Below are 27,871 nucleotides of genomic sequence, written 5' to 3' on the forward strand. Positions count from 1 at the left end.
ATCCTGCCTGCAAGAAAATGTGCAAGAGTACCTAAGCGGAGTGGTTTCATCTAAAAAGGGACGAGGGAAAGAATGTATACGGTTGTCTTGAAAATACTTCCTTCAGACTTCTCTCACTGGGAAGTGAGGAATTGAGGGATTTTTTGGGGTGTGTGTGTGGGGAGGGAGGGAGTAGGGCAAGATGTCTCTATCCACAGGTCACAAAAGCTGCTCATACACATGGTTCTTTTATCATTACAGTTGATAAATCTGTAAAGGTTTGATACACATACTCACACGCACGCACACACGGTGCAACTCTGCTGAAATGTTACTCATTTCTGATGAATTTCCTTATAAACCAGATCCTACAAAAGAGAAAGGAAGCCCACTTTCAAACCAGGAGAAACATCCAGGTTTGCTGTCCTGGCTCCATGGATAGCTTCATATCCAAAGAAATCTCCGGTGTACTAATATTCAATATGTTCCAGCTTACACATCCGTTTCTATGCGCAACCGTTCCATGCGCTGGACATTGCGCTTCACAGCGCTGTGGTTGGTAATCTCCTGGGCGCAGGACTGTGGGAACCAGCCCTTCTCCCCATCACGCAGACGCTCTCCTAAGTACCAGCCTAGGAGGAGGAAAAGATAAACTTAGACATGTTGAAAGTGGGACTGGAAGGAGACATGAGGAACCTGAAAAACAAAGACGTCCAAGCGTCTATAGAAAACCAAAGACATTTCTTCCCCTTGCATATGCGACTAAAGCATTATGAGGATAAGAAGAGTCAATTTCCCTCACTATGAATTTAATTGAGGTATCCATTCCCAAAGCTACTTTCTTAGACTTGCCTCGTGCAGTGTGGACATCCTGTTCATCTTACATTACTGTGATTTCTCCAGGAATTACATATATTTTTTTCTAAGTCACCACTGCATATGCTGACTAGGGCTGACCCAAGGTGACGTACATAATCCTCCTCTCCATTTTATCCTCACAACAGCAACCCTGTGGGTTGTTGGGCTGAGAGTTTGTGACTGGCATAAAGTCACCCAGTGGGTTTCCATGGCTGAGTGGGGACTAGAACTCCAATCTCACGACTCCCACTTGAACACTTTAGCCACTACACTACACTAGCTCTTGTAGGCCAAAACATCTGAAGAACCACAAGCCCATCCCTGTTCTAGGTTTTAAAACTTAGAATCCCTTGTTGTTTAAAAACCCTAAAACTAAGGATTTTCAAGATGATGAGTCTCACACCCATGTCATTTTATCACAAAATCATGCAGCTGACAAATTTCATCTGGGGGTAGACAACCTGATATCCACCTGATGTTTTAGACTTCACTTCTCATAGTCCTTGCTGGCTAGGGCTGATGGAAATTGCCGTCCAAAATATCTAGAGGATATTTTCAATGTGCCTTCTTGTATCAAGACCTGGCAACTTAAGTAGAAAGTGAAGATTTTCTGATAACATATTAAACTGCTGAAAACTGGTACGATCAAAAATCTACTGGCTATATCAATGTTTATATTTAACAGTACAATTCTATATGTAAGCCCCTCTTAATTCAATAGGACATTACCAGGTTAGTTCAAGGCCTCTTACCTCTTACCCTAATTTATTCTTACAACCACAAGTAAAGTAGACTGGGCTGAGAGAAGATGAGTAACCTAAGGACACTCAGTGACCATTAGGTGGGAATATGAGTAGGGATTTAGGCCTGGGTCTCCCTTACTATTTGGGATTTGGGCCTGGGTCTCCCCTTAAGTCTCCATACAGATTGAGTACTGTACAGGTACTCAATCTGAGTCCCATAATTCCTACCCTCTCTCCAAAGCACACTCACCCTCCTCTCTGACCAGGACCAGAACAACATCAGCCTGCTGGAGAGAAATCTCATCTGTCTGCTTGGCCAGGTAAGCCCGTGTAATCTCCACCTGCTTAAGCTCTTGAGAAAAATAAAGGAACAGAAGGAACTGAGAAACAGTGTGGAGGAGGGCAAAAAGAGAGAAGGGGGAAAGAGAGAAACATCCCCCTTCCTCCCATGTCCTGTTTTGGGAAGAGCAAAGTTTTCAAATCAAAAAGTTGTACCTCTTTTCTTCACAGTGTTAGTGCTTTTATCCTCCCTGTGCATCAAAGCGGTGATCCATCGGGCACGATCACTCCTGCCAAATGCAAAAAGAGAGTGTGCGTATTTTTTTTTAAAAAAACTTGTGTTTCCCTATCCCCCTCTCAGAAAACACAAGCAGATAATGCAATTGGGGTGGTGGAGAGAAACAGAAGCGCAATCGTAGTGCAAAGTAACCTACTACAATGGTAGGCAATACAATGCTCTCCAGATGTTTTGGTTAGGGATGGAGAAGAAATTAATTCAGTTCGCATTTTATGCAAGCACCCAAATCCTCTCATCTCCCTCAGTTCACCCTGCTGGAATGGCTTCTGGTGGCGAAAGTGGAGGAGGAGCCTTCATGAGGGATGTCTTCAGCCGGTCTGGTCAAATACCTTGGCTCCCATTTCCCTCAGCTCATCCTGCTAGAATCATATCATAAAACATTTTGAGGGGCACTAGTCTGCCCCTCAAAATAGGGCTGGCTGTATGCTATGCATGGTATTTTGGTTGCAGAAGGGGGAAATTTAGATGCTAGCCCTCACCTTCCCCTAATTTACAGAGATAGCAGTAACATTAGTATAGCACTTCCAAGCATTCAGACTGGTTTACACAAATTATCTAGTTCAGTCTTCCCACCTTCTAGATGTTTTGAACTTTAGCTCTGTTCATACCCATCTAGCACGGCAAATGTTCAGAAATACTGTGAGTTGTATTCCAAAACAGCTAGAAGGCACCAAATTCAGCTTTGGCCTTACTCACCATCTGTGCACTGCCACCACATGGCCACCAAAAAGATTACCCAGAAGGGAATGAGGGATAGGTTGCTTACCCTTGCCTTACAACAACCCTATCAAGTCAATCAGTGTTATTATCCCCCATCATAGAATAGTAGACTTGGAAGGGGCCTATAAGGCCATCAATGAATGCAGTGAATTTGAGAAAGGCTTACCTAAGGCCACCTAATGAGATCCGAATGGGAGACTTCCCACTTCATAGCTCAGTCTCATATTCACTATCCTACACTCACTTGGGGTTTGCAACTGAGATCTTCCCATAATCCAGTTCTCCCACTCTGTTGCCCTACTGCCTGAAGCAGCAGTTGCATCTGACCTTAAGGTATGCCTGTCTGTTTTGAATGCATAATGCAAAAAGTGAAGCAAATGTGCGCATTACGAAGCTTGTGAGGTGGAGTGGGAGCCCAAAGGGAGGCCTTTGATTCGGCATCAAAGTTAGCCGAATCCCTTTCTGGCTTCCGTGATCTTGCCAGCCATTGCCTTGCACACTATCCAAGGTTTCCTAAAACTAACTGAATCTATATATGAACAAAAACTTGGTCATTATTGTGTTGGGCAGTAGGGAGACAAAAGAAGCGTCTCTTAAATGTGCCAAAGTACTTCTTCCCATAAAAACGCAGTGTCTGATTCGTAGAATTTGTGGCCATAAAATGTGGCTTCATTGGCTTTAGAAGGGCATTAAATGAGTCCATTGAGGTGAATCATCTATAAGTGCAATAGCTAAATGGCTTGCCAGTGGAAAGCTAATCTGCCTTTGACTCATTTATTTATTTATTTATTACATTTTTATACCGCCCAATAGCCGAAGCTCTCTGGGCGGTTCACAAAAATTAAAACCACAGTAAAACACCCAACAGGTTAAAACACACACAGTTGCTATTACTTTCAAGCATTGCTTGTGGGCTTCTTTCGGAATATGTGGTTGGACACTATGAGAAGGAGGATGCTAGACTAGACAGCCCTTTGGCTCATTCAGCTTAGTTCTTCATACGTTTGCAAAAGTGCAGACAAAGACCACCATTTCTGGAGAGCTGGCAACCCATGTGATCTTCACTGTTCGCATCAGGTAGGGTTTTTTTGTTTTTGTTTTTATTTGGGGGGGGGGCGTGTCTTTCAGCAAGAGCTCCCTGAGTAGCTCCAGTTCTTCCTTGTCATGGTCACCACTACCCATTCAAGTGCCCTCTCTATCTGTGACAATTCTCACAAGCAGCTAGTGGAAGAGAGCTTTTCCTTGCTCTTGTAAAGGGTGTAGTCTAGGGTGACCCTATGAAAAAGGAGGACAGGGCTCCTGTATCTTTAACAGTTGCATAGAAAAAGGGAATTTCAGCAGGTGTCATTTGTATATATGGAGAACCTGGTGAAATTCCCTCTTCATCGTAACAGTTAAAGATCCAGGTGCCCTGCCCTCTTTTAAATCTGGTCACTCTAGTATAGCTCCTGCACTTTAACTGTTGTGATGAAGAGGGAATTTCACCAGGTTCCCCATATATACAAATGACACCTGCTGAAATTCCCTTTTTTATGCAACTGTTAAAGATACAGGAGCCCTGTCCTCCTTTTCATATGGTCACCCTAGTGTAGTCAGCAGGCATATAGTGCTGGCAACTTCTGATGCCAAACCAATGATACTCACAGGGATTCTGTGGCCAGTACAATCGTCTCCTGTTTCCCTTCGCTATCTTTGTTCAGGACCACTCGGAACAAGTTGCCACTGCGGAAAACCCCACTTGAACCTGGCTTGCCAGGGGGAGATGAGGGAGCATCTGGGTTTTCAATTTTCTCCACTGATAGCTGATCCAGCATTGCATAGTTTAGGACTATGTAATTCTCCTCACTGCAAGAAATAAAATGGAAAAGAAAAAATACACAAGATGGAACCAGGAAGATCAACACATTTATATAACAGAATAATGCACACACAGTTTGCTGCCTCCATTTCTGTGAAACAGTTCACGGAAATACTATGATCACCATTTTCGAAAACAGGGTAGGCAAGCAACCTCTCTACTCATGAGAACTCAGAGGTATGTGAGAACTACTGCCCCATTGCTAATATCCCCTTTTTGGGCAAGGTGCTTGAGTGTGTGGTGGCCAGGCAACTTCAGACGTTCTTGGAAGAAACGGATTATCTGGACCCATTTCAGTCTAGTTTCAGGCCAGGGCACAGCACTGAAACAGCCTTGGTGGCTCTGACTGATGACATACTCCGTGTGAAAGACAGTGGGAGTGCTACCCTGTTAATCTTCCTGGATCTCTCGGTGGCTTTTGATACCATTGATCATGGTATCTTACTGGGTCGGCTCTGCGAGATGGGAATAGGAGGCACTGTGTTACAGTGGTTCCACTCCTACTTGCGGGACCAATCCCAGAGAGTGGTATTGGGGGATTCCTGTTCTACCCCATGGCAATTAAGCTGTGGGGTGCCACAGGGTTCTATTCTATCCCCCATGCTGTTCAACGTCTATATGAAGCCATTGGGTGAGGTCATTAGGGGTTTGGGGGTTGGGTGCCATCAGTATGTTGATGATACTCAGCTCTACTTCTCGTCATCGGAGTCAGCTAGTGCTGTGAAGGTGCTGGACCAGTGCCTGGAGGCTGTAATGGGCTGGATGAGGGCCAATAAACTGAAGCTGAATCCTGATAAGACGGAAGCTCTGTGGGTTGGTGGTTCCCGAGTCTGGATGAGGTGGCGCTCCCTCTGAAGGAGCAGTTACGTAGCTTGGGAGTACTCCTAGACCCATCATTGTCACTGGATGCCCAGGTGGACTCTGTGGCACAGAGTACTTGGGGTCAGCTTCGGCTGATCCGCCAGCTACAGCCTTTCCTGGACAGGGACAACCTAGCCACAGTAGTGCATGCACTGGTAACTTCCCGCTTAGACTACTGCAATGCACTCTACGTGGGGCTGCCCTTGAAGATGACGCGGAAGATGCAGCTAGTGCAAAATGCAGCAGCTAGACTGCTGGCGGGTACATCTTTTAGAGACCACATAACTGCACTGGTTACCTATACGCTTCCGGTCAGAATTCAAGGTGTTGGTAATGACGTTTAAAGCCTTAAACGGCTTGGGACCTCAATACTTGAGAGAGTGCCTCTCCTTATATATGCCTGCCCGAGACCTCAGATCTGTTGGAGGAGCCCTTCTCCACATCCCACCAATGCAACATATACGCTATGATGGGACAAGGGAGAGGGCTTTCTCTGTTGTGGAACCCCGACTGTGGAATGCCCTCCCCTTGGAGGCCCGAATGGCGCCAACGCTGATTTCATTTCGACGCCAAGTAAAAACATGGCTTTTTAACAAAGCCTTTGATGGTTAAACTCACTGGCACATAGTTTTAAATGTTTTAACTGCTTTTATTGCTTTTAAATGATTTTAACTTGGATCATGGTTTAATTTGGATCATGGTTTAACTTGGATCATGTTTTAATTTGTTTTTAACTGTGTATATTTATTGTTTCATATGGTATGTTTTTATCTGTACGCCGCTCTGAGATCTTAATGATATAGGGCGGGATATAAATGTTTTAAATAAATAAATAATGAGGATCACATGTGGTTGTGGGTCAGGGGCTTGTCACATTCATTCACCTACACATTGTCTCTGGAGACTCTGGAGGTCAGCAGTGAGTCCCCTGCTAGGATGTAGTCCTTGGTAGGTGCCCAGTGTGCTACCCCAGATTCTGACCCACCAATACTTGCAGGGATTTTCTGTCTGTCTCTCTCACACATAATCAAAGTTGCACTCCCACATGCCTATCATTCAGCTGTTAATTAAACTGGGGCAGATCATTCTGGCATGCTGTCCTCCCCAATAAAATCGTGCTCAGTTCTGCCTGCTGAACAGTGGGCTTGTGGGAGCATGATTTGTGGAGGCATTTCTACAATTCAGCAACAGTAGCAGAGTGTGCTGTGGTTTCCCACATGTGTTCTAGAACAAGCAGCCTTATCCATGATCATTTTCATTGTCACTCCATATCAAAGTTAATTCATTAGAACCAAAAGAGGAAAACGTTAGATCCTCTTCAGTGGTCTTCAGCTGGTCCAGACCCGAGACCTACCTCAAAGTCCCAACCTGCAACATGGGACCCACTTTCACAATTTCACCATCGCCCAACATGGTGGCAATAGCTTTGCAGCAACCTGTCTGGCTCATTATTGTCTGCACTGACAGGCAGCAGCTCTTCAGGGTTATAGAGCATAGTCTTTTCCAGGAGCTGGAATCCTGAACCAAAAAAATGCTAAAAAGCATACAACTGCCCAAAAATATTATAATGAGTGACAAAAAGGGGATGCTGATAGGCAAACCAATACAATAGAAAAAACTATTTAACAATATGCAAAGTAAGCAAAGATAGGCAAAGGGTCACACTGGTAATTAAACAGGTACATCCCAGGGCGGAGAGGTTTCCTGGTGAGCGAGATTGAACTTTTATGGATCATGGTGACTCCCCCCTGCCGATCCTCAAGCCTGAGTTGGTGTTGCACTGAATACCCAGTGCAACAAAGCTGGGTCATATATACACCATCCAGCTCCCTTCTGTATTCCTATGGCTACATCTGAGGATGAGATAGAAAGAGCCAGTGATGAGAAGGAAGCCAACTGATTGATAATCCTCTCTGTAGGATTGCTGTGAGAGTGAATCCTATTGCAGTTGAAGTGGGAGCTGAGATGGCTTGGCTGGATGGCCAGCCACGGGAAGCCAGGGAGTGAAGTGAGGCATCCCATCCTACGATAGCTGCTGCAATGTCGCACGAATGAGGCAAATGTTGTAGACCTGTCAGCAGTGGAAGGGGGATGAAGTTATGGGTGGTTGTAGGTGCAGGCGCCATCGGTATTGGCTGGTGTCACAGTGATGGAGGTACAGACAGGATCGGTTACTCCCGAGGTGATACAGTCCCTAAATATTGCATGTAGCTATAGCAGAGGTACCTCTTATTTCTTGGCCTCCAGTTGTCCTATCAGTAATGTTCCAGGGGGAGACATCACGACGAGAGAAATTTCCCAATCTGACATACAGCATTCTCTTGGGTATGAGACATATCAGTATGGTTCTCCTCTATCCCTTCTATAAGGACCCAGTGATCTCTGTTTCAAGAATCTCCTCAGGGCCGAAAAGCTAGAGGCTGCTGGACCATTTCGGTCAGGACCAATTGGTGTCAAGGAGGGGAGAAATCTCTGATCTCTCCTTCTGAAGTTGACAGCAATTATTTTGATTCTAGGGATTCTGAGGGATTCTAGGGATTCTCTCAGGCTCATCAGAACCCTGTTTCTTCTTCCTTTGCCTGGGTGTACAACAAAGGCTTTGGTATTTTTGCTTTCTTTGTTAGCTTCTTTGCTGCTGAGAGGGCTAGAGACAGACCAATGCTGATGGATCAGTGTGTGGAGCCCAAGTGGGATGGGATGGGGATGCTAGCAATTCCTGCTGTGCAGTGCTATAATGCTATAGTGGGAGCACCTGCAGACGACCCAGATTGATAGGTCTGAGCGATGGGCTTCTCAACTGCCTCAAACTCCTGTTTCCAAAGTTCAGGATCCTGTCTGCCTGATTTAGCCACACTTGTTTGGTGAAAGATTCACAGTGGGGGCAGGTCTCCACAATGTGTTCCTCTCCCAAACACAGCAAGCAGGGGGAATGGGTGTCACTGTAAGAGAATTTGCCCCCATACTTAACACATTTGCGAAGGACCTTTTAACACACTTCCCACGATCAAAGAGATCACAATAATAATAATAATAATAATAAATTTATTTCTTACCCACCTCTCCACTTTGATCGAGGCAGGGAAAAACAATAAGTGACAAAATACATAAAACTGAATTAAAACATGATATACATTGTTAAAAACATCCTAAAACATTCTAAAAACATCTTAAAATTCCACTGGATAGGCCTGCCGGAAGAGATCAGTCTTGATAGCTTTCTTGAATGCTAGTAGACTGTTAAGTTGATGAGTCTCCTCCGGCAGGCCATTCCGCAGTCTGGGAGCAGCAGAAGAGAAGGTCCTCTGGGTAACAGTTGTTAATCTAGTTTTTGCTAGCTGAAGTAGATTCTTCCCAGAGGACCTGAGTTTGCGGGGCGGATTGTACGGGAGAAGGCGATCCCGCAGGTAGCCTGGACCCAAACCATGTAGGGCTTTAAAGGTAATAACCAACACTTTATACTTTGCTCGGAAACTAACAGACAGCCAGTAAAAAGATTTTAAAACTGGTGTAATATGGTCACGTCTAGGTGTACCGGAAATGATAATAATGGAAAGAGAGAGAAAACGACAGAAAGGAAAAAATAAAAATTCAGCCAAAAACCTTTTAAAGAAATAACGATCTTAGTCCAACAGTCTATGTTCCTGATGAGGCTTGCAAGAAAGGCAGTCGAAGAACAGAGGGAACAAGCAAGAACCCCCTATGGACGTGGCATTGGGATGGTGGGGGAGGGGTTCCCACTTAATTTCCTCAGCTATAGCATGTTCCCAAACTGAGGCTTCGTACAGGTGCAGGGCCCATATGTGTGATGCACAGAGACCATGAAGAAAAAACCTAGTTCCCCTTTATTACGTACATTAATGCTGCATCTACAGACCCGCATCCACGAAGTGTGCAGTCCTATTTTTGCAAGGATGTAATAACTAGCAAGACTATTAATTGAAAAGTAACAATTTTCTGGCTGTAATGTGTATGTTCAGGGATAATGATCTTAAAATTTGTATAGAACCTGTGATGAACAATGCAAAACAGGCTGTGTGTTTATGTTTTTGTTGTTACATCATTGTTACCTTGTACTTCCCAAATAAAATTGCGGCCCAGACTTCCTGGTTGAACCGCGGGCTCAATTGAAGAAGCCGACGGACCGCGGACAGAGGCAGGTAAGGCCCCCCTCCCCCTTGGTCCCTTACCGGGCTCTGCTGCCGTCGCTGCACGGGCGGCGACGGCAGCAGGGCCCGGTAACCCCCCCCCCCCGCCCTCCTCTCCTGTCCTTACCTGGCGCCACTCCCCTCCACTGCGGAGCTCCGATTCGGAGCCGGAGCTCCGCGGCGAAGAGAAGCGGAGTATGGGCGGCGCAGAGCGGCCCACGGGGCAGAGCAGGGGGTCCATGCACACCCCTAGTCCACAGTATTCATGAAGTAAAACTCTTCACAAACCACATGGAGGAAAAAACACTCCAAAACCAAGAACTCCCCCTCTCACCTCTTTTTCTTGGTGATGATCAGGACATCATTGAACACAAAGAGATAGCAGTTCCCACGTCCAGAGCCCTTCCGGAAAATTCCACCCTCTTCTGTCAGGGGGAGGGAGAGTTCCCCCCTTTTCAGCAGCCACCGGGAAGCAGAAATCAGTGGGAAGTTCTATGAGAGAGACCCATAGCAACACTGACCAAGTTATTAGATTCAGCCCTAACAACCAACATCTCAGAACCAGACATGAACTGGCAATCATAGAGCGATGCTGAGCTGCACCCCTCCCTCCACAAAAGTCTCCTTTCTTTGGCACCTAAATTGCCCAGCCGATCATGACAAGGCCAAACAACATGGGGAATTTCATGGAGCATTTAATATGCAATTAACAACAACAACAACAGATCAGCCATGTGGACAACAGGTTCTAACTGTTGAGAATTCAGAAACTTCCTACAGATGTAGAGAAAGGAGGAGGGAATGGTCATCTTTATCTTTACCAGTGTCACCTCTAGGAATTGAAGGAGGGGTGGTTTCTCCCTGAGTAGTCCCTATTGCTGCTATTTGCTTTCCTTCTTCCTCTAGGCTTACACTGGGGTTATCATAGAATAGCAGAGTTGGAAGGGGCCTACAAGGCCATCTAGTCCAACCCCCTGCTCAATGTAGTTGGGGGCTATCTGTTGGGGCATGGGCCTCAGCAATTATTCAACAATGCCAGCCCCCCTCACCTCTGTCTACCTTCTTTCTTTAAACAGCTAATTTTTCTTAGGGGCTGTGAAGTGTTGGGAAGAGGGGCAATTAAGCTAGGATCTCAGAAAGCCAGCATGGCATAGTAGACAGAATGTTGGATGTGGGTTGTAGAGGCTTGGGATGAAATCCCCAGCTCAGCCACCATGTGATAGCCATCTGGTGGCTCTCCCATGAACCCTGTAATGTAGATCAGGTTAATGCAGGGGAATCATGTATACTGACCTGGACTCCTCGGAGAGAGTGATCCTTCCTGGTCTACACCAAGCCTAAAGCACAGAGCCTGGCTGGAAAAAAATTAGACCCAACTGAATCTCACCTTGATCTTTCCAAATTCCAGCTGCTGCTGTAATGTGTACATCTGCTCTGTCCTCTCCATGGTGTGGGCGCCCTCGTTGCATCTCTTCACAAGCTGAAAAACAAGAGAGACAAAGTATACTTTCATGTGATATACTTTCATGATAAGTATCCTCTCGCTCATGATAACTTATTATGCCTTTGTATCATTTGCATTACTTCTGAATACACAAGGAGATCCAATTAGAAGGAAGCAGACTTCTAGACACTGATCTGGATCTTCAGAAAGCACCTTGTGGGACTCAGTTTCACAGCCAAGTGGTTCACAGCCTTCCTGGTTCTGGCTAGAAGCTCTTCACCTCTCAGTCATTTGAAAAACTTGCTAGGTCCTCCCTTTCCCCCATATCTTTGCCTCCTTCCCTCATCCACAGGGATGTCACTTTCTCCACAACCCTGAGGAATATCTCTGAGGAATATCTCCACAATCCTGAGGAATATCCACAGGGATGTCACTTTCTCCACAACCCTGAGGAATATCCCTGAGGAATATCTCCACAACCCTGAGGAATATCCACAGGGATGTCACTTTCTCCACAACCCTGAGGAATATCTCTGAGGAATATCGCCACAACCCTGAGGAATATCCACAGGGATGTCACTTTCTCCACAACCCTGAGGAATATCCCTGAGGAATATCTCCACAACCCTGAGGAATATCCACAGGGATGTCACTTTCTCCACAACCCTGAGGAATATCCCTGAGGAATATCTCCACAACCCTGAGGAATATCCACAGGGATGTCACTTTCTCCACAACCCTGAGGAATATCTCTGAGGAATATCTCCACAACCCTGAGGAATATCCACAGGGATGTCACTTTCTCCACAACCCTGAGGAATATCCCTGAGGAATATCTCCACAACCCTGAGGAATATCCACAGGGATGTCACTTTCTCCACAACCCTGAGGAATATCTCTGCTATCAAGAGAGCAGCCACATGGAAGGATGAAGAGAAAGAGGCGGGGGAATTTGGTTCTGCCTGAAACATCTTGCTGGCTCTCCAGTCAATCCACCCTCTGCTGTCTTTTGCACGTACAAAAGGCAGTGGCATGCAGAGGCGCTAAGTGCACACTTGGAGACGCATGCAAGAGCGCACAACTGAGTCCCCACCCCGGAAGATGCAAGAACAACAGTAAAAACGGCAACAGGAACATCTACACCTGGGTGGAAGTACCACCACCTAACTTCCCCCAGTGCGCCAAACTATCATAGCAGCAAGCAACAACAATTAACCCTAAGATGGAATGTAGTTCCAGCAGGCCCAAAATGTGTTTACCAGTGGAGAAAGTTGGGGCCTCTATAGATGTAGTGCTAGGCAGAAGGTGTTATGGTGGTGGGAGGCAACGACTTATAGAGAGGGACGATTAAGACACCTACATGCTTTATCCCCTTCCAGTCCACCTTCCAATCTCAGTAACTTTCATGGCTTGCCTGAAGAATATGCTGACCTGACCTGTGTTACCAAAGCGTGGTTGGATGAAAGGGGAGGAATTAATCTCATCCAAATGTGTCCACCAGGGTTTCTTATGCAGTACCAAGCTCATTTAGAGGGGCAGTGAGGGGGGGTAGCCTTGGTTAACAGGGATTCCCTCTCCCTAGTCAGACACCCTGTCCAACAGCCGACCAGTTTTGAATGTCTTTACCTGGTGTTGGTGTACCGCCCACCCTGCTGCCCAACATTCTCCCTGCCTGAGTTGAATGAGGTGGTCTCGAGCATGATGTTGAGGAGCCCAAGGCTTATGGTCTTGGGGAACTTCAATATTCATGTTGAGGCTACTTTGTCAGGATTTCATGGCTGCCATGTGAACCATGGGCCTGTCCGAGATACACATGGCAAGACACATTTTGGGCCTGGACTTCTGTGCTGGATTGGGAGAAAACGGTCTGCAGGCGGAGATCCTGTGGTGACTCCTTTGACATGGACAGATCATTATCTGATCAGTTTTGACCTTCAGGCTACCTGTAATCTCTGGAGGGGACCAAATCTGATGGTCCTCCTCCAGAGGCTGATGAATTCGGATGGTTTTTTGAAGTCTCTCAGGGATTTTCCTGCAGGCTTAGCCTGTGGTCCTGCCAAGGTCCTGGTCACTGCTTGGAATGAGGAGATGACCCAGGCTATCCATATTATCGCTCCCAAACATCCTTGACCAAGTCGCAGAACTGTGTCAGCTTCTTGGTATTCTGAGGAGCTGAGGGCAATGAAACGACTGTGTCGATGATTAGAGAGCAAATCGCAGAAGACTTGGAACAAATACAACCAAACACAGGAAGGAATCTTTTTGTGGTCTTACGCTGTGGCGGTGAAGAAAGCTTTCTTCCCTGCCAATATTGCATCTGCTCAGTGTCATCCAGCGGACTTCTTTTGCGTAGTCAAAGGCCTCTTAGCCATGGGCCTTGGAATGCAACAACCTGAACCATCAAAGGCCCACGGTGAACAATTTGCAAGACACTTTCCAGATAAAATTGCTTGTATTCGTGATGACTTGGATACCATTGTTATGCCAAAGTTGTATATGGATGGATTCATGTTACGGATACCTTTTGTGCAATCTGAGGATGTGGACAATTGCTTGGAGGATTGAGGCCTACTACTTGTCCTTTAGACCCTTGCACATCCTGGCTTTTGAAATCTGCCAGAGTTGGGCTGCCAGAGCTGGGCTGGATATCTGGACCTCCGAGGTGGTAAAGGCCTCCTTGAGCTGTGGTCAAGGAGGCCTTAAAGCTGTGGTGAGGCCCTTGTTGAAAAAACCAAATTTAGATCCTATGGTTTTAGATGACTACTGCCCTGTCTCAAATTTGCCAACTGCCTTGGTCACCCTGTTTGATGACTTTCATAGGGGAATGGATAGGGGGAGTGCAACCCTGTTGGTTCTCCTGAACCTCTCAGTGGTTTTTGATACCACCAAGCATGGTATTCTTCTGGATCATTTATCTGGATTGGGCTTGGGAGGCACAGCTTTAAAGTGGTTCTGGTCCTTTCTGGAGGAGCGGTCTCAGAAGGTGGTGCTGGGGTATTCTATTTCACCCCATGGCTGTTAGCCTGTGGTGCCACAAGGTTCTATCTTGTCCCCCATGCTTTTGAATATTTACATGAAATTGCTGGGGGAAGTCATCAGGAGGTTTTGGCTGAAATGCCATCACTATGTGCTGTTATTGAGGCCCGAGGATGTGGACAAGGTGCTTGGCCAAGTCCGGTCGACCACCTGTGTGCTTGACCCTTGCCCCTCGTGGCTCATTACATCAAATAAGGAGGGGATCGCCGGCTGGGTCCAGGAGGTTGTAAATGCCTCCTTGAGAGAGGGAGTGGTGCCGGCCTCTTTAAAAGAGGCGGTAATTAGACCACTCCTGAAGAAGCCTAATCTGGACCCGGAAGATGTTAACAACTACAGGCCGGTGGCTAATATCCCTTTCCTGGGCAAGGTGCTTGAGCGGGTGGTTGCAGGACAACTCCAGGCACTCTTGAATGAAACGGATTATCTAGATCCATTTCAATCGGGTTTCAGGCCTGGTTTTGGAACGGAAACTGCCTTGGTCGCCCTGTGGGATGACCTCTGTCGGGAGAGAGACAGGGGGAGTGCGACCCTGTTGGTTCTCCTAGACCTCTCAGCGGCCTTCGATACCATCGACCATGGTATCCTTCTGGATAGGTTGTCTGAGCTGGGAGTTGGAGGTACTGCGTTGCAGTGGTTCCGCTCCTACTTGGATGGCCGATTCCAGAAGGTGGTGCTGGGGGATTATTGCTCTGTGCCGTGGCTCCTAAGCCATGGGGTTCCGCAGGGCTCTATTTTATCCCCTATGCTGTTTAACATATACATGAAGCCGCTGGGGGAGGTTATCCGGAGATGTGGACTGAGGTGTCATCAATATGCGGATGACACCCAGCTCTACCTTTCCTTTTCATCAAACCCAGGTGAGGCAGTGACTGTTCTGAACCAGTGCCTGGGCACGGTAATGGACTGGATGAGGGCTAACAAACTGAGACTCAATCCAGACAAGACGGAGGTACTGTTAGCGGGTGGTTCATTTGTCCGGCGAGGTGATGTTTGCCCTGTCCTGGACGGGGTTGCACTCTCCCTAAAGGATCGGGTCCGTAGTTTGGGGGTGCTCTTCGATCCAGAACTGTCACTTGAGGCACAGGTGAACTCAGTGGCAAAGAGCACCTTTTATCAGCTTAGGCTGATATACCAACTGCGCCCTTATCTGGACAGTGATAGCCTAGCTACAGTTATCCATGCTCTGATAACCTCTCGTTTGGATTACTGCAATGCGTTATACGTGGGGCTGCCTTTGAAAACGGTCCGGAAGCTTCAGCTGGTACAAAACAGGGCAGCCCGTTTACTAACAGGGACTGGCTGGCGAGATCACATTACGCCAGTCCTTTTACAACTTCATTGGCTGCCAGTCCAGGTCCGGGCCCGATTCAAAGTGCTGGTATTGACATTTAAAGCCCTAAACGGTTTGGGGCCAGGTTATTTGAAGGAACGCCTCCTCCCATATGTACCTACCCGGACCTTAAGATCATCTACAGGGGCCCTTCTCCGTGAGCCCCTGCCAAAGGAAGTGAGGCAGGTGGCTACTAGGAGGAGGGCTTTCTCCGCTGTGGCACCCCGGTTGTGGAATGAGCTCCCCAGAGAGGTCCGCCTGGCGCCTACACTGTACTCCTTTCGTCGCCAGCTGAAGACCTTTTTATTCACTCAGTATTTTAACACTTAATTTTAACTTAAATTTAAATTATACTGTTTTAACTCTGTATTTTAACCTTATATCAATTTTGCTGCGTGGTTTTATCCTGGTTGTGCTTTTTATATTGTATTTTGTATTTGTATTTTTAACTTGTTGGTTGTTTTATGATGATTTTAATTTTTGTGAACCGCCCAGAGAGCTTCGGCTATTGGGCGGTATAAAAATGTAATAAATAAATAAATAAATAAAAAAAACTATGTGGATGATACTCAGCTCTACCTCTCGTTTTCATCTGCACATCCCAGGGAGGCTATGGAACACTTGAACCAGTATCTGGAGGCTGTTTTGGGATGGATGAGGGTGAACAAGCTGAAATATAATCCATACAAGGCAGAGTTATTGTAGGTTTGGGGTGGAGGTTTACATCTGGTCTTAGATTGGGTTGCACTCCCCTTAAAAGACAAAGTATGCAGTCTGGGAGTGCTACGCGACTCTGAGCTGAGGAAGTCCAGGTGGGATTCTACCAGCTTTGGCTGGAATGCCAGCTGTGGCCCCCTTTCCGGAGAGGATGGACCTTGCCTCAGTTATCCATGCATTAGTCATGTCCAGGCTGGACTACTATAATGGGCTGTACATGGGGCTGCCTTTGAAGATGATTCAGGAACTTCAGCTGATGCAGAATGTGACCGCTCAAGTATTGGTGAGGGTGAGGCCTATACTGCACCAGCTGCACTGGTTACTGGTGTGTTTCTGAGCCCATTTCAAAGAACTAGTTTTGACCTTTAAAGTCCTAAACATTTTGGGACCAAGTTACTTGAAGGACCGCCTTCACCCATATCAGCCTGCCCGCACTTTAAGATCATAAAGAGGGGACCTTCTCATTTGCCCACCTGTGAGAGAAATTATGTGTGTGTCCACACGGGAGACGGCCTTCTCTGCAGTGGCCCCACACCTTCGGAACAAACTCTCATCGGAGGTCCGCCATGCACCATCGTTGCAGGCTTTTAAGAAGGCCTTAAAAATGTTTTATTTTACTGTGATCTTCTGTTTTGCTGCTATTGCCATTGTTTCTTGATGATTTTTTTGTTACCTGCTATTTTATTGTATGTTTTTATTGCTTTTAACGTTTTAAACTGCTTTTATGTATTTTATTGTTGTAAGCTGCCTTGTGAGTGCTTCTGCCCTGAAAGGCAGCCAAAAAATGTTTGAAATAAATTGTAATTTTGCTTCCATCAATGGAATATAAAGCTAATTTCACAAGCCAGCTGTCTAACAGGAAATAGTCAACCAGAACTTTTAATAATTGCTTTTCTTTTTGTAGTTTATCTGATCCCCAGAAATGGGTACTGGCCATGCCGTTAGCCTGCACATGCACAGTTCCAAATGTGTGGGATTGTACAGAGCCACTTAAAGAAAACCACAAGCTCCCGTTAAGTGCAATTCAGTCTTTCTTTCCCTACGACACTAACACACTGGGGAAAAATAGTGTTCTTCCCCCAGTGAACTAGACTAATCAGTTCAACCAAATCAGTCAACTAAAGCCTCAGTTACAAATATCTGTCATTTCTGGGCTTTGTGGGAACAAGTCTCTTACCTTACTCATTGCCTTCAGAGCTTGGGTGGTAGCTTCATAAGTTGGGGTATGCATCTGGGTTTTTTGGCAAACAGTCTGAAATGGGAAGGACAATCACACCACTTTTTAAAACTACAGGCTGACAAAACCTATAAAACAGGGCTGGGTTATGCACTGCAATTCTGCATAGAAATGGTACTGCAGGGAAAATGGGAGAGGCAGTGTCCAGCTTCCTACATTTCTTAGTTTTCTTTTGTATTTTTTAAACAACTTTCTACTCTTTATCGTTAGGTTGCATCTGGAGTTCTGGGCACAACATAGAAGCTGCATTTTAATAAATAGATTGACAAACTGGAGCAATTCCAGAGGAAAGTGAGCAGGATGGTTAGAGGATCTGGAAACCAATTCCTATAAGGACCAATTGAAATAGATGTTCAAAAGTGGAATTGACTGCGTCAGGTGTTGGGCTTTCCTTCTCTGGTGAGGTGGGGCTACCATCTCTCAGGGATACTATAGCTGCACCCTGCATTGCAGATCCTGTATTGAGCAGAGGGTCAGGACTAGGTCCCTTCACCATTCTACATTTTTTATGCTCCTTGCTTCCTCATTATGCCTAGCAAAATCAGAATAAAGCATGCAAAGATTATAAATCAGACAATTCAGATAAATGCGCATCATATAAGAGTACAGGACTGGCATTTCAAGAGCCAAGCTGGCCCTAGAAGAAAAGTCAATCACTTTGCAAGACAGCTATTTTCCAAGTTAATTTTCCAAGTACTTTTGTCATACTGCAACTGCTAGATTAAAGCAAGACCTAAGGCAAGGTGTTTTTTCCCCACGTTACAAGATAACTTTTGCTCACACTGCAGTGCCAAATATTTTCACAAACTGATCTTTGCACAAACATAGCTGCTAGTAGCAAATTAAGAAGGAAGAACCTTAATTAGAATGTACTAGATTAGATTTACAGGATACTAAACATTCCAGTTAGCTATAAAGGATGGCAATATCTAATGCTTTATTATGAGCTGAATTAATGTGGCAGATAAGCAAAGGGGCAGGGAACCTGGTGCCAAACGATGTGGCCGACGAGACCACATTACGCCAGTCCTTTTCCAGCTTCATTGGCTGCCAGTCCAGGTCCGGGCCCGATTCAAAGTGCTGGTATTAACATTTAAAGCCCTAGACGGCTTGGGGCCAGGTTATCTGAAGGAACGCCGCCCCCCATATGTACCTGCCTGGACCCTAAGGTCATCATCAGGGGTCCTTCTCCGCGAGCCCCTGCCAAAGGAAGTGAGGCAGGTGGCTACCAGGAGGAGGGTCTTCTCTGCTGTGGCACCCCGGCTGTGGAATAAGCTCCCTAAGGAGGTTCGCTTGGCACCTACATTATGTGCTTTTAGACACCAGGTGAAGACCTTTTTATTCTCCCAACATTTTTTTAACATGGTGTTTTAAATTTGTAATTTTGCATTGCTGCTGTTTTTATCTGGTTGAGCTTTTTTATTGTATTTTATATTATGGTTTTATACTGTTGTTTTATATTATGAATGGTTTTAATTTCTGTGAACCGCCCAGAGAGCTCCGGCTATTGGGCGGTATAGAAATGTAATAAATAAATAAATAATGAATAAGTGGGCAAAAGCATAAACAGCACCAGGGCCTAATGCATCATTTATATAGTTTGAATATCAGGACAAAGAGCTCCCATATTTACCCTGACAAGCAATTTGGCAGGATTTCCCCAAACAACTGACTAGCAAGTGCTGCTCTCCCTGCTTTAACTCACATCCATCAGGAGAGGCAGGCGTGTCACCCTCTGCATAGGGAGAATGAGGAAGGAGATCAAAGGAAGGCTACCACATTCTGGTTTCTGTTCAATGTGTTTCAGGGTCTCCTTAAAGGCAGGATTCACAGCTCTGCGACAGATCAGATAAAAGTTCTTTACGTTTTTTGTATGAACAATCTGAATGCCCTCTGCCCTGTCCCAACCCCCCATCCTAGGTACTTTCCGATCTGGTTCACACATGCATTTTTGTACACTAGACATGCAAGGTTAGGGAGTGGAGTGGGTGGGGCCTGCAGAGAGTGCTCAAACCTTTGCAGGCGGAAAGTTGCTCCCTCCTACCTTACATCATCTTTGGAGACTGTTCCACATCAGGATGTCTCAAGACATCTGGTATTTATTTTATTTATTAAGGTATTTGCATCCTGCCCTATATCACAAGAATCTCAGGGGGGTGGTGTGGAGACATGGAACAGGGCTTTGCCCCGATGTGAGACATCTGGCAATATGCCAGCCTCTCTCCAGGTATGCTGCCACCATCTCTGTCAGCAGTGGCTGCTGCCTTCTTCCTCTAGCAGCTGCCCTCTCCTCCTCCTTTGTGCAGCTACTGCCTGCCTCCCCTCTATGCCTCACTTCACAGAGTCCTTCCTTAAAGCAATGCATTCTGGGTGAAATGGCCCTGGAATTTGCAAATGCTGCACTCTGAGGGGAAGGACCCCTCAGAGCACGACATCTGGGCTGCGTGGGCTTTTTGGAGAGCTGCAACAACGGCTATTATGTTGCGGTATTTGTCGCAACAGGGAAGCAGCTTGTGGGACTTCCCAGAGATCCCCTTTGTGCAACGCCTACTGCTAAGGGGTTTTCATTTCATTTCTATACTGCCCAATAAACAAAGGTCTCTGGACAGTTCACAAAAGTCCTCAGAGCTAGGCATCAGGCAGGTTGCACTGAGAGATCGTGTGAGTGTCTGATTGGAGCTCAAGGCTCAGCAAGGAATTGCCTGCTTGGCCCCCAGACACGAGTTCACGGGCACCTATATTTACCCAAATCAGCCTATGCCATGTCGGGCAAGCACCCGAGCACCCGCTCCCTAGCTGAGCCATCAGTCCCCACCGCTGCTGCTCCCATAGCAGGCAGGTGAGGAGGGGAAGGAAGCACCTACCCCCTCCTCCATCCCTGCTACTGAGGTGGTGGTGGGCACTGGCAGCAACAAGCACAGACCCCAGTCATTTTCCGTGTCTGCCACTTACGTAAGATGACTGACCTGTCCTCTTCAAGCTCACTCTGAAAATCACTCACAGGTGGTATATCACCCCTGTTAGACTGTACCATATTAGTGGTAATATATCCCCGCTCTGTTGGCGTGGTTGCTCAGTTCCTGGCACTTATATTCATCTTTGGGGGGAATGTCAACAGGTCAAAACTTTTTGGTCAAGAGTTTTCCAAACCATTACAAACATTATTCATGTTGAAGTAGAAACTGACCCAGCACTGGCAATACTTTCTACTTTTAGGAATGCCAATAAAAACATTATTCCCAAATCTCTGGTTACCCATTTGCTGGTTGCAGCCAGGTGGGAAATTGCCCAATTCTGGAAAAGCGACAGACCTTTTGACCATCAACGCTGGTTTGATAAGATCTGGAAACTAGCTTTAAATGATAAGTTGACACAACATAGCAGAGGAGAAATAACATCAGACACATTTGTGAAAAACTGGTTGGACTTTTTCACATTTATTAATGTGAATCCTGGCGAACCTAGACCCCCAATGACTCAGGAATCCTTTTGGTCAGAGGTTCTAACCTAACCTGCATCTTTTTCTGTACCAAGTGCTTATTGAAGGAATGAACACCCATGCTTTTCTATAGTGGTGCTGTGGGAACATTTATATTGTTGTTGAGTGTTTTCTTTTACTCTGTGTGTTTATTGAATTTGTCCTTACTTGAAAATCAATAAAAATAGATTTTTTTTTTTTAAAAAAAAGATGACTGAGCTATCCTCTTCACCACCGCCACAGTAGCAGAGACAGCACTGAGAGAAGGGAGGTGTTTCCCCCTCCCATTCCTGCTACTGTGGTGGCGGCAAGGACGGACCCTTGTCATTTTACATTAATGTCTAAAGTAGACACATAAAACAACTGTTTCGGCAGTGGTCTCACCGTCATGACCATTGCCATGATAGCAGAGTCAGTGGGAGGAAAGCAGAGTGACACTCTCTTCTCCTCCTCCCGTTCCCAATGCAGCCAACTGAGCACTAGTCGTTTGGCACAAGTGCTTCTTTCTGTCTCCAGGGGGAAGGAAACACGTGCACCAAACAGCCGGTGCTCAACTGACCAGCCCTGCTTGCTTTGCAAAAATGTTTCCACAAAACAAGCAAGGTTCCTATAGGAGCAAAAAATATTCCTCCACTTGTGCCAGAGGTGAGAGTCTGGACAGTGGTGACAGAAATGTAATTTACACATGCTCTCAGATGAATTTTCTTTGGTCCAATGCTGTGTCATGGTGTACACACAGAGGAGAATAGCAATAATACTACCAATAGAGAGCTTCAGCTATTGGGTGGTAGAGAAATACAATAAATAAATAAATCTTAACATTTGTATAGTGATTTCAAGTGTTCAAAGCACTTCATATGCATTATCTAGCCATAACCCTCACAACAATCTCTTCCTATCTCTCCTCTCTCATCTCACACTATTGCCCCGCTCGTGCTCTTCGCTCCTCTGATGCCATGTTTCTCGCCTGCCCAAGGGTCTCTACTTCCCTTGCTCGGCTTCATCCATTCTCTTCTGCTGCCCCTTACGCCTGGAACGCTCTTCCAGAACACTTGAGAACTACAAGTTCAACCGCAGCTTTTAAAGCTCAGCTAAAAACTTTTCATTTTCCTAAAGCTTTTAAAACTTGATTTTGTTCTGACTCTATACTGTTAGTTTTACCCTACCCAGTGCCTGTTTACCCTACCCTGTGCCTGTTTGCTTTCTCTTCCCCTCCTTATTGTTTTATCATGGTTTTATTAGAATGTAAGCCTATGCGGCAGGGTCTCGCTATTTACTGTTTTACTTTGTACAGCACCATGTACATTGATGGTGCTATATAAATAATAATAATAATAATAATAATAATAATAATAACAACAACAACCCTGCAAATAAATCAAAGGAGGAATTGAAACTGAAAGAGAACAGATGGGCTAAGTCATCTTGTGAGCAGGTTCAGATGACATGACATGGTCCAAGATAAAGGCTGTGGTTGAAAATAACAGGCACAATAAGGGTGATAACACTCAACCACAAAAATCACTTAGAAATGTAAAATAGACACAATATATTAGAGATATAAGTGATATATGCAACATATATACAGTTTGTAATCAATCTACAGAACAACTTCTCATAGCTGGTACATATTCTTAAATCCCTTTAAAACAAATTCACCAGTGCAAAACCTCCACAATAACAATTAATAAAGAAAAACCGAAACAGAAAAATATGTCCAATGTTACCAGCACTGAAGTTCACAGTAGCATTTTACGTTTTTACAAAACTGCCTAAGAGCAATTTTTTAAAAATAAATGGTTCAGAAGTATATCACTCATGCACAAGAGACAGGTGTATAGATGACATTCATAAGGTGTCTATCAAACATTCGTCATGAAGCATCTAATAAATAGGGCATCTATTAAACATTCATGATAAGACATCCAATAATTTCATAATAAGGTGTCTAATAAAACAGTTGTCCGGTACATATCCTGTTTCAAAAAATCTTCATCAGTTGGACGCTGTAAACGATACAAAAATACCTCTCTCAGCATTGGTAACCAGTCACATGAGTTGTCATATACGACATCCAATACAAAAAATCAGAATATATTGGCCTCACCAACTTGTTCATAAAGGGAGCCGTGGCTGTACATTTAAGGGTGGAACCCTCCAATACTGTCTACGGAAGAACATAGTAAAACTTGTAGTTATAATTATAAAATATCCCAAACCTAAATTGGTTATACAAAACTGTACAAAAGACTATCAAGGCTTACCACCATATCATTTTCACGTTTCAAACCGCCAGATAATGCTCTCAACTACTTGAAGAGGTTTCAAAAGCTCCCGGTTCTTATAAAGTGTAGGTAAAGTATCTTAATTGGCTAATAAATCACCTCTAAGGGAGGAAAGCTGTGAGATCTAGGCTGGCGTGAAGTCCAAGAGGCTGAACACAATTAAGTCGATGAATCCACTCAGCTTCCTTTTGAAGAAGCTCTTTGTTCAAATTACGATGGTTATACTAAAGGGGAAAGATCCTGTCAATAACTAAAAACTGAAAATCATAATATTGATGATGCTCTTCAAGTAGTTGAGAGCATTATCTGGCGGTTTGAAACGTGAAAATGATATGGTAGTAAGCCATGATAGTCTTTTGTACAGTTTTGTATAACCAATTTAGGTTTGGGATATTTTATAATTATAACTACAAGTTTTACTATGTTCTTCCATAGACAATACTGGAGGGTACCACCCTAAATGTACAGCCACGGCTCCCTTTATGAACAAGTTGGTGAGGCCAATATATTCTGATTTTCTGTATTGGATGTCGTATATGACAACTCATGTGACTGGTTACCAATGCTGAGAGAGGTATTTTTGTATCGTTTACAGCATCCAACTGACGAAGATTTTTTGAAACAGGATATGTACCGGACAACTGTTTTATTAATGCCTTATTATGAAATTATTTATTAGACACCTTATGAAATTATTGGATGTCTTATAATGAATGTTTAATAGATGCCCTATTTATTAGATGCTTCATTACAAATGTTTGATAGACACCTTATGAATGTCATCTATGCACCTGTCCCTTGTGCATGAGTGATATACTTCTGAACTATTTATTTTAAAAAAATTGCTCTTAGGCAGTTTGTAAAAACATAAAATGCTACTGTGAACTTCAAGTGCTGGTAACATTGGACTTTTTTTCTGTTTCTGTTTTCCTTTATTAATTGTTGTTGTGGAGGTTTTGCACTGGTGAATTTGTTTTAAAGGGATTTAAGAATATGTACCAGCTATGAGAAGTTGTTCTGTAGATTGATTACAAACTATCTCTCTCTCTCTAATATATTGCGTCTATTTTACATTTCTAAGTGAATTTTTGTGGTTGAGTGTTATCATCTTTATTGTGCCATTACATGGTTCAAGCCATGGTGCCTGCAGAAACCAGGCTGCATATGCAACCCCCACTTGGGGGTTGTCATGTCATGTGAACCTGGCGTGGGTTATGTGAGGGTTAAACAACCCTTGCATAATCCATGGCCTGTTTCAGGGTGATGTGAGAGTTGTTTAACCTTCATATAACCCATACCCACTGGGTTCACAAGACGTGACAACCCCCAAGCGGGGATTGCATATTCAAAATGCACCTTGCACATGCGAACAGCCCCAATATGGGTTAAATACCCCATGGTGGACTATCGTGTGGTGCTAACAGCCACAGTGAGTTCAAACTGATGATTTCCCAATCTCCAGGTTGGGATTTAGCCCCTTCCTGATACCAGCTATCACAGAAGCATGGGGCTCAAAATTAAACCCCATTAAGAATCTCTTGATATGTGAGGGGAGGGCTGCAGTCACTCACAACAGCTTCTGAAGGGTCCTCTGCTGGTAGACCTCATTGGAACAATAGATAATGTATGGGTTAAAATGGTTGCTTGCGTGAGCTTCCACAATATCACTGATGTCCGGGATCAAGACATGCTCCTGATGCCGCTTTTCCAGGTCCTCAAAAAAGCTAGAGACACAAACAAACGGAGGAGGATGGGAAACAAATGGTAGTTTCATCAGGAAGCTATTTTTGAAACCCAGCAATGTTTACTAAGTGTTTACGCATGCTTATTGAGAACTTATGCATTTGCCACAGACAGCAGTGAGAGATGATACATTAAATGCTGAAATTCAGCACAAAGAACATATCAGTGCAGTGAAGCAGATTATGGAATATTTTACCCCATGATATTGATATATACCTCACCACCACCTTGATGGTTTCCACCAACTGTTTGAAAGTTTCCTGTTCCAAAAAGCATTTGCCTCATTGGGCACATAATTTTCAATATGGTAGACCCTAATTTTACAATGGATTTTATCTGCTGTGCCTGCTTGCGTTTTATGCTGTTCAACTGCTTTTATGGGATTGTTTGCGTCTCTCACTGCCCCTGAATATACCTTACATGGTTGTCATGGAGAGCACATACCAGTGTTTGGTTGCATCCACTAGGAGTTTGCCTCCATCTGCCCTCAAACGGTCTCCTATTTTGTTTCATCACTCTCAGCTCTGGGGTACACCTCGGAGCCGTACAAACTCTACTCAGGAGAGGGCGCTCAGGAGCAATCGTGTCAACCACCCAGGTCCACAGATCAACTAGGGTTTTGACAGAAGCACCAGCCCTATCAGCCGGAAAACTCCCCAGAGCACTTTGGAAACCATCCAGATCCATTAGTCTTTGAGGGCGGACCATCTTAATAGGTCCCCCCCACCCTTACAGAGGGGAAAAGCCACTGTAAGTCTAAACCTCAGTGATCTGACCATGACAAAGGGACTGATCTGAGGTCCCCCACTTTCAGATCACCAGCTCCACGCCCAGTTGTGAAAAACAGGTCAAGAGCATGCCCTGCTACATGCGTTGGGCGATGGCATGTTGCGACAGTCCCATGGTTGTCATGGAGGCCATGAAATCCTGAGCTGCCCCAGATGTACTTAACAAAGCAGGGGTCAGAATTCCAGAGTATGGAATTTCCATGATCAAAAGCCCCCATTCAGGTAATAGACCAATTTCCCCTACCCTTGGTCTTCAAACACTGTGTGAACAGAGTGCTGGACTAGATGGACCCTTGATCTGATCCAGCGTGGCACTTATTATGTTCTCATAATCCCACTTCTATAGAGCCTACTCGCTTACATCCATAAACACATCAGCTCCTAGAAATCAGGATAAGTGCGGGTGGGGCCAGCAGACTGATCACCATGCTGATAAGATCCCTGGGATGAACCAAACTGCCCCCCCCCACCATTTATAGACCCCTAAATTTACCTCTCTACAGATTCTAGGCTGATTCAGCTTATGTTAGATAGGTAATGTAGGGATAACCTGGAGTATGTATGACCAGGTCCTCCCAGGCTATTGATTGGGCAGTATGAATCTACCACCCCTCTTGGGAGCTGCACAACCCCATCAAATTGTATTGTGGAATTTTTCATCTGTCCTTGCACTGATAGCAAAAAGGCAGAGGCCACCAGTGAGGGAGGAAGCAGCAGCCAGGCACCTCTCCATCGTGCCTGGGTCCAGCTCCAGCTGAGAGCCCCCTCCCTCCTGCTGTCAACTGTCTTTGCAGAGGCCACCAGTGAGGGAGGAAGCAGCAGCCAGGCACCTCTCCATCGTGCCTGGGTCCAGCTCCAGCTGAGAGCCCCCTCCCTCCTGCCACCAACTGTCTTTGCAGAGGCCACCAGTGAGGGAGGAAGCAGCAGCCAGGCACCTCTCCACCGTGCCTGGGTCCAGCTCCAGCTCAGAGCCCCCTCCCTCCTGCCACCAACTGTCTCTGCAGAGGCCACCAGTGAGGGAGGAAGCAGCAGCCAGGCTCCTCTCCACCGTGCCTGGGTCCAGCTCCAGCTGAGAGCCCCCTCCCTCCTGCTGTCAACTGTAACTGCTGAACTTTCCAACTAAGATTGTAGTGCCTGAATTTGCTTTCCTTTTCCCCCTCCTCCTCCTCCCTCCCAATCCCCTTTCCTTTTGTGTCATGTCTTTTAGATTGTAAGCCTGTGGGCAGGGACTGTCAAGAAATACTTTTGTAAGCCGCCGTGAGAGCCTTTTTTGGCTGAATGGCGGCATAAAAATCCTTAAATAAATAAATAAATAAAATACGTTATGCCAGGGAGCCGCAGGTAGACCCTCCCACCACCCACTGTTTTGGTGAGTTACCAAAGTTAAAGTTTAGTGAGATAGTTTGAGGTTTCATTTTATTTTTCAAAACAACTACCTCCTTTGAATTTCTCTTTGTTTCATGCTTTAATAAGCATATTGGATTGGAAACTGGAGTTGATTTGATTCTCTTCTCTAGCATGGAAGCTGACCTACCCATGCGTTAGACTGCTTGGCAAATATGTTAACGTGGTTATTAAATAGGCTCTTAAACAGGGCGTCATTCCTTCTCCATATATAAAAGCATGAAGCTGGATTCCGATATGTCTAGGTTATGAGTTGTTGAATATTAATATTTCATGATAGTTACAAGTATTATCTCTGAGAAACATAGGCAAAAGGATATCTTCTTCTTCTTCTTCTTCTTCTTCTTCTTATTATTATTATTATTATTATTATTATTATTATTATTTATTTATTTCTATAGCACCATCAATGTACATGGTGCTGTACAGAGTAAAACAGTAAATAGCAAGACCCTGCCGCATAGGCTTACAATCTAATAAAATCATAGTAAAACAATAAGGAGGGGAAGAGAATGCCAACAGGTACAGGGTAGGGTAAGCAGGCACAGGGTAGGGTAAAACTAACAGTAGAAAGTAACAGTAGAAGTCTGCACAACATCAGCCTGTCCTACCTCACAGGGTGGAGGTGCAGACATACTACACTTTCAAAATGCATTTACAAGGCTGGG

General features: G+C 45.1%; 1 protein-coding gene and 1 long non-coding RNA gene across 2 annotated transcripts in view; one reads left to right on the top strand and one right to left on the bottom strand.

Moving 5' to 3' along the window:
• Nucleotides 1–441: 441 nt before the first annotated feature.
• Nucleotides 442–27,871, bottom strand: part of ARHGEF16 (Rho guanine nucleotide exchange factor 16) — a 36,134-nt gene continuing 8,704 nt past the window's right edge. Inside the window, exons 6-14 of the mRNA XM_063145051.1 lie at nucleotides 24,840–24,992; nucleotides 19,211–19,340; nucleotides 17,446–17,520; nucleotides 11,129–11,221; nucleotides 10,076–10,233; nucleotides 4,522–4,722; nucleotides 2,076–2,149; nucleotides 1,831–1,932; nucleotides 442–611 (exon numbers count right to left, since the gene is read on the bottom strand). Coding sequence (XP_063001121.1) covers nucleotides 472–611; nucleotides 1,831–1,932; nucleotides 2,076–2,149; nucleotides 4,522–4,722; nucleotides 10,076–10,233; nucleotides 11,129–11,221; nucleotides 17,446–17,520; nucleotides 19,211–19,340; nucleotides 24,840–24,992 — 1,126 coding nt within the window. The 3' untranslated portion in view covers nucleotides 442–471. The remainder of the gene's footprint in view (nucleotides 612–1,830; nucleotides 1,933–2,075; nucleotides 2,150–4,521; nucleotides 4,723–10,075; nucleotides 10,234–11,128; nucleotides 11,222–17,445; nucleotides 17,521–19,210; nucleotides 19,341–24,839; nucleotides 24,993–27,871) is intronic.
• LOC134411325 (uncharacterized) lies at nucleotides 584–3,948 on the top strand. Its single transcript, XR_010026339.1, has 3 exons — nucleotides 584–797; nucleotides 1,847–1,900; nucleotides 3,828–3,948. It is a non-coding gene; the product is annotated as an uncharacterized LOC134411325 (long non-coding RNA).

Source organism: Elgaria multicarinata, chromosome 20 (assembly GCF_023053635.1).
Source record: "Elgaria multicarinata webbii isolate HBS135686 ecotype San Diego chromosome 20, rElgMul1.1.pri, whole genome shotgun sequence".
Taxonomy (NCBI): Eukaryota; Metazoa; Chordata; class Lepidosauria; order Squamata; family Anguidae; genus Elgaria; species Elgaria multicarinata.